This window comes from Acyrthosiphon pisum, chromosome A2, assembly GCF_005508785.2.
Source record: "Acyrthosiphon pisum isolate AL4f chromosome A2, pea_aphid_22Mar2018_4r6ur, whole genome shotgun sequence".
Taxonomy (NCBI): domain Eukaryota; kingdom Metazoa; phylum Arthropoda; class Insecta; order Hemiptera; family Aphididae; genus Acyrthosiphon; species Acyrthosiphon pisum.
Genome location: NC_042495.1, coordinates 110,644,602 through 110,652,369, shown reverse-complemented (window position 1 = coordinate 110,652,369; position 7,768 = coordinate 110,644,602). Strand labels below are relative to the sequence as shown.

General features: G+C 29.3%; 1 protein-coding gene across 2 annotated transcripts in view; it reads left to right on the top strand.

Annotated features, from left to right (window-relative positions):
• The window catches only part of LOC100161003 (MICAL-like protein 2), a 39,380-nt gene extending 35,354 nt beyond the window's left edge, over positions 1-4,026 (top strand). Inside the window, exons 6-10 of one of the 2 annotated variants that reach the window (XR_001678675.1) lie at positions 217-665; positions 765-864; positions 929-1,054; positions 1,128-1,336; positions 3,303-4,026. Coding sequence is in view for 1 of the 2 variants with exons in the window: in XM_008192002.2 (XP_008190224.1) it covers positions 217-665; positions 765-864; positions 929-1,054; positions 1,128-1,243; positions 3,303-3,535 (1,024 nt within the window). In the remaining variant the exon portion in view is untranslated. The remainder of the gene's footprint in view (positions 1-216; positions 666-764; positions 865-928; positions 1,055-1,127; positions 1,337-3,302) is intronic. The other variant, XM_008192002.2, reaches the window with a different exon arrangement.
• Positions 4,027-7,768: the final 3,742 nt, after the last annotated feature.

The window sequence follows — 7,768 nt, the reverse complement described above, 5'->3', positions numbered from 1 at the left end:
GATATTATTGATATATATTGATTTATATCAGATATCAGTGTCCTTATCTATTGAGTTATATGTAAATATTGCCCTGTTGGCATATGGCGGCTTGACTTCAACATTCTTATGACAATGTAATATATAATCGGCTATCTAGTTGTTTTATATGTCTATGGTCACAACACATTAAAATTCTTATTTATACCTATTAATAAAAATAAACTTTTATTTTAGAATGGTGTTGTCTCCTATATCAAAACCTCGGCACCAAACCCATCGTAAGCAGAGTAGTGCTTCCAGTATATCTTCCTATTCAAACACTCCACGAAAAAAAAAACCAGCCCCACTACCCCCAGTATCGAGACTATCTCTTGGAAACATTGAATACTCAAATAGTTTGCAAGTGTCGTCTCCTAATAGTTTAGAAGACTCCAGTTGTAGTGGCAGTGAACCGTCCTCGACCAGTAATCAGGAACGATACAGATTACACAAGAGTACACATGGAAAATGGAAACGTAAGAAAGGACCAGCCCCTCAGTGTCCAATACCACAGAGGAGACGAATTAAACCCATGCCTATGGAAGATATAAAACAAGAGTTGTTAGATATTGAAATAAAACAGCAAGAGCTTGAGAGACAAGGAGTTAAATTGGAAAAAGATATACGATTAAAGTGTAACGAAGGTATGTGTATAGAGTTATATTATGTTTGTATAATGTATATTGTACATATATTGTATAGTATGTATTATATATTTATTATATTCATATAATTAATTTTAGATTTGAACAACGTTGATGTAGAAGAAATGGTGTTACAACTGTTTGAATTAGTTAATGAAAAAAATGAATTGTTCCGAAAACACGCCGAACTTATGTACCTGTATGTATTTTATAAAAACAATTAGAATGTAACTTAATAAATATTACAAAAACCTTATTTTTAGGCGAAAACAACATAATTTTGAAGAAGAACACGCTGAGTTAGAATATCAAATTCGTGTATTAATGTCTAAGCCTGACCACACTAAAACAGATACAGAAAAAGCGCGAGAAGAAGAACTTATCCGAAGGTTTGTGTTAAGAATGAATATAATATATAAAAATACCAAAATTGTTTTAAAAATATATTATTTGTTTTAATAGATTGGTTGAAGTTGTAGAAAGGCGTAATGAAATTGTTGAAAATCTAGAAAAAGATAGATTGCGTGAAGCTGAAGAAGATCGTAGTGTGTTCAATCAAATTGGAACTTTTGCTCAAGGTTCAAAAAATATCCATCGTATAGTTTACTAGTATAAAAATATGTTTGACATCATTAGTGGTTTGCGGAATGACGTTTTGTTCGTTTTTTAAGGTGATTGCATGTGTAATGTGTATGACATCAATTTGCTTTTATAATCCTGTGATGAATTCAATTTTCAAATATCACTACATTAAAGTTAACAGTATCTGTCCCTCCAGTAAAATGGTACTCATTAAATAAATTAATAAATGATACAATAGAACATTAAATATGGAAAAAAATTAACATACAATCATAGATTATGATTTTTTTCAATTTAGTAATAATTTATTTTACTCTAATATAAGATTTATTATAATGGAAATATGAAGAGATCCAAGGATTTTTTTTTTTGCTGGAGAGACAGAAATAGTTGATGTTTGCATAATTTCATGCTCACTTACCATCACAGGTGTATGCTTATATATGGCATTTTCTCATCGCTATTGTAATATTAAAAAAATTTTTTGCTGCCTAGTATTATTTTTTAACTTAAAATCCATAATTCTAATACCTTAACTATAACATCTCTTTATTACTAGCTTTTAAAAATTATTGTTCTGTATTTTATAATTACTGTGTTTGTTTCTAAAATCACTGTTGCTAGTTAGTTATTTTGTGTTGTATTTAAATTGCAAACTGAAATAAAGTGTCATTTTCAATGTTAACATAATTTAAGTAAAATTACTAAATATATAATATAATATGTTTTATCATTTGTAAGACTAATTCAATGATGCTCAACTGGAGTGGAGAATTTTCCAATATATAGGTACCTAATTGAAATAGACAAAAATATTTTTTTGAAATGAGGGGTGATTTACATATTTGAATTTGTAATGCAGTCTAATGACTAATATTATGTACTTTAGAGGACGCTATACCCGCATGCGTTGTCTCCGTTTGAAAAAAGTGTTTTGCGCGGGAAAGAACCGAGGAGGCAACAGTCATAACTAGGAATGAGATTTTCACCACATAAAAAGGAGAACTTTGGCTGTGCAACGTTGTTTTTATTTTTTTGATATCACTTATATGAAAAAAGTTCTTTCTGTTTCAAAAACCATTATTGTTTGTGTTGAAAATCTCGTTTCTTAGTTATGACTGTACCCTTCTTGGTTCTTTCAAGCAAAACAGTTTTTGCTATGTTGTACTTTAAGACGGAGACAACACAACCGGGTATAGCGTCCTCTTTATAACATTATAATTAAGGAACAAATTGTAATTGTCAAACTATCATAGTTTTTACTAATAGTTCTAAGTAAAAAAAAATTAAAAAAAAATTAAGGAACAAAACTATTAACCCGATAGTCATAGCATCAAACTTTAATATCAAAAATGAAGCAGTTATAATATACCTAATGTTTATTTTTAGGTATCTATTTATGATGCAAAATAAAAAAAACAAAGCAATTTAAAGATGATGAAAAAATGTTAAAATTCATAATTTTCTTTAAATTTCAACAGAAATACATTTATGACTTATTACTTTATAATTGCAAAGATGTGATTGATATTTAAATGAAAAATCTACTAATTCCATAGTTTATGTTATATTGTGTCTACTATAGTTAATACAGTTTAAAAATCTTTTTTCTTTCTAGTCTCATTTTATGAATACAATTTAATACACAATGATAAAGACTCATATTATATACTTAATTTATATTAAATTATCATTTTTTTTTAATTGTTGTGTTTTTTAAAAAGCTTATAATCTTTCGACACATTGACTGGTATGATTTATTTATAATTTCCATTTAATTATTGATTTATGTAAAATTATAAACTATTTCAACATGCACATCTTTACTTACTATAGTTATTTATTTGTAGAAATAGAAATCAAATTAAATTCATTTATTTTATGCTTCCTTATTAAATATTTTTGATAAATTGCTTAATAATGTGAATGGCTTTAGTGATTGTATCTGTTTTTTCTTTTGTAATTTATAGAAAATAGTAGATAAAGACATTTATTATAAAAAATAATGATAATAAAGTTTGTAGAATAATATCTTAACTGAAAAAATTTGTGTAGATGAAACGTTGCCATGTATCAAACCAGTAAATACCACAGTTATGGATAGCAAAAAGAACTTTTCCAAAAGACTGTTGAAGAATATCAAAAAGGTAAAATCAAAAAAAGACAAACCGGATGTTGCGTCGCCGTCCCAATCGCCGTCAAATTCCTCACATAGCAAAGGCACTCTAAAAAAGTTTATGACACTAGGCCACTCGTCTAAAAAATTTTTGAGGCCCAAGTCCAGTTAGAACCAACAGTGTGTTTAAATTGAGAACTGATGTAATCATAATAATAACTTTTAAGATTGTTAATTTTACTGGACAGTTAACATTTGAATTGATTAAATGTTATGTAAACTAGCAACAATTTGTTAATTTTATTTTATTAAATATTTTTGTTGCAATTTAAAGAGCCATGTAGTTGTTATCAATTGTATTATTTGTGGCATTGCTTAAATAATTAAACATATCACATACACAAATACACAAATCATATGAATTGCTAGATTTACATGTGTATAATATTTATGTAATTATCAATTTTGTACTTAAGTATTACTTAACATTGAACAAGTTAAATTATTATACCAATTATATTTAATAACCCATTTACATGACATGTAAACCTAGAATATGAACCTATTTATATTTATTGTTTAATCATGTTTAATTATGTTTATATTTATGTTTGTAATTAAACTTAAGTGGAAAAAAATTATACTCCACTATAAAAATCTACACATTTGTTCATAAAATATATTTTATTTTCCATTAAGAGGACTTAATTGTACTTACAACATGACAAAGATTCATATAACAGAATCGATTTTGTGTTGTTAGTTTTCAATTTACCTATAATCAAGGGTAAAGGTAAGAATTCTCTAAATTTTAGGGTATCTTATAGACATCTGTTTATATTCAAATGTATGTCTTATATAGTTATATAACTTATAAGCAGGGCTCTCGGCCTATAACATTTGCATATTAAACACGTGGTCTTCTTAAGGTGGCATAAGAAGTTAAATAGATAAAGAGATATAAATCCGTCGATAGAGGTACTTATATAATTAGTGTTATAAAGCTTTTAAAAAGCTCTAAATTGTATTGATATTTTCAAATATGAAGCCGCACATGTATAATATGTTGGCCTCCAGAACCAAATCATTACCGGTGGGGTGAATGGTGGATTAAGGCGCAACAAATTATATTTTTTTTCACACAAACTTTTTATGGTCTATTAAAGTGCACATTCTACAGGTATTTACATAATATTATAACTTGCATTAGATGCATATAATGAACGGGTTTATAAAGGTGTTATATCTATGCATAGAAGGTATACTTTAGAGTACCAATTAAAAAAAATATTATCACGTTTAGTAAAAAAAAAACAACGTAAAAGTTGATTGTTTTATCTGTAGTCCATATTTTTCGAGCAGGATTGATGAATCCTATTTCTTTCAAATTGTCTACATAGCCCGTAATTGAAATCGTAAATTATAAGACTGAATACATTGTGAAGGAATGGTAGTTTCGTGAGTGGTACCATACAGACAGTGGTCTATACCAGTGTTTCTCAACCCGGGGGTCACGACCCCCCAGGGAGTCCCAACTTATTATTTAGGGTCGCGTACGAATTAAAATTGTGTGTATTATATGTATCTGTAAATATTTGGTATACATTTTGTTGATTAAAAATAATTATAATATTATATGTTGTATAATTATATATAGTACCTATTACATTTTATGCTGTGTACAATGCACAGTAATTTTCGTATTGATTATTAATAGTATTTAAAAAAAATATATGTAGGGGGTCGCTAAAAAATTGAAATTCAAAAAGAGGGTCGCCACAGTAAAAAGGTTGAGAAACACTGGTCTATACGACTATAATACATCAATAGTTTATTGTAGAGAATATTTTGGGACTAATATAGCAATATATACCCACTATTAAGTTACAACAATAAAATGTTTAACTGAATAAGTTAAAAATAGGTTAAAAACAAAAATAATTAACTAGTAAAGTTAAAAAGTTAAAAACAAATAACTTTTTAACTTAACTTTAAATTTTTTAAAAGTGAATGGCCACCTTTGTGCATGTGGAATACGGTGGCATACGACGTATGGAGGAACGTCAATCACGGAATATTACCGTTCGTATAATAATATTAATATATTTCTTATGGCCTGACTGGCGCGTTGTATAGGCAATTTCAGTACATCACAATGTTAAGTGACATTCGAAAACTGTATTCCGCGCTGTTATAAGTAAATTAATTTAATACGGATGTATTTCAACTAAAGTAAATCCTCAGGTATAACAGACCCCTCCCTATATGAGTTAGAGATCTCCTTACAACGAAAAATAACTACAGTCCAGACTATATAACCTATATAGTATATATGATATATCCCGTATATTTTAGTCTACCTATATCTAACGGAAACTTTTTTATAAAGGAAAAACCAGTTGGTACCGAGAGACAACGTTGTAAGGAGGTTTTACAGTTAGGCTTATAATATTTATGCAATCCGGAGAGCCCCATTCTGATAAAATATAGTAACTAATAACATAGAAATATTATAAAAATTAACGCAAGTCCCTATTTATCAAGAACTTTTATATAATTTGATTTGAACATGACGGGAGCATAATTCAATGTCCTATATATGGTGTCGGGGTCCCGCGGAACCTACAAGTGTCGCCTTTACAGGAGTGGCATTGCCCCGGTTGCCATAGCGGCACTGACAGTATGCTGACAAAATTAATGAATAATAATAGTTTAAAAAAAAAAATAATGTGAATTTTATTTTATTTTCAATACAACGACACGACAATAGCGTATATACAAGTCAACAATACACACGTGGATAGGCGCTATTATATATTTTTTTATATATTATTATTATTGTTTAAAAGAAATATCGATCGTGAACGCGAGAAAGTTGCGATTTGCAGTAAAACGGTGGGTTTTTTTTTAAGATACTGTAAAAAAATAAGTATATGGCTTGATTAGAATACAATGTTATACCGATGATATTATATTACTTATTCGGTACGCATTTGGTCGTTCAGGTAAACCAACAAACATTATCATATTATTGTAATTCGATTTATTTTGGAACAAAAAATAATTTTAATCTCTGACGATTATTAATTTACGAGTATTTCACAATATTCTACAGTTACGATGTTCAAAAAAGCTATGCGTCTGATTTCAACTGGTCTGAGAAGTGTTCAAGGGCAATCACGTGTATCGTTGGTCAACCGAGACACATCTATCGCGTGTAGGCGAAAGCGTGTGACAGTTTGCCATCCAAAACGCCGTGAACGTAGTCACTTTCGTCTGTAATATTATAAATTAGCACTGTGAAAATTCGAATTTAATTCTTCGCAAATCGTCTAAATCCTTTTATTCAGAGCCAATTGAAACCGCTGGTGGTGGTCGGTGCTAAAGAGCTTTGTATACAATCTACGGGTTCGGCCGGATGGGTAAATCTAAACTGTTTTACGAGGGATATTTCTATATTTCTTTGGATAATAGTATTATATTAGATCGATCATAAATATTATTATGACGCACGACGACAAAGTTTTTAGAAAAACTCGGCGGCAGGCGTGAAAAAAGTCATTATCCGAGCAAAAACGCACCGATGTTTGTATAGGACGTCAACTTTGACAAGCATGAAAAAGATATGACTGTGGTGTCGAACGCATCGTGAAAAACCAATTGTGCGGCTCTTTTGATGCACATCATCGACCGAAAATATGGCGTGAAATAGTCCAGGGCTTGAAACCGGTAACCGATTTTTTCCGGTAACCGGTTACCAGTCCAAAAAGTAGTCATGGTCAAATTTATTATTTATTTTTACGATTTTTTCTCCCGTATCATAATTCGGTACTTGTAAAAATTCATTGCTAAAATTTTTTTTAATGTTAATGCCCCAGTTTTTGGATTTATTTCTTTCAATTCAAAATGATATCCGTCTTCCCCTTGCCAAAACATTAAAGGATATTGTAATGCATCATATGATTTATGGGTTTCAGAAATAGTTTTTAATTCTTGATTACGTTTCTCTAATATTATATCACGATTATTGTATTTGTTTCCAATGATAATCACAGCTACTTCTTTTGATGTCGGTAAATTGTAACGACGTTCATGTTGTCCTGCAGGTATTTTATCAGCTGTAAGGATAATTTTATGTTCTTCTGAAGGCATTTTTTCCAATGAGTTTTTAAATATTTTGATTAATACATTATGTTCATGCAACAATTTTTGTAATGAGGATACGATTTCTTTATTGATTTTAGGAACAACCGTACATCGTCTCTCTACTTGTAATTCATTATCACCTAAAAAATATATTTGTAAAAAAGACGGATTATTATCAACTGGAAGTAACGATCCTATTCTATATGATATATTTGTCCTTGTATTCTAAATGTTGTGTTATATCCTGGCTTCTTTTTTT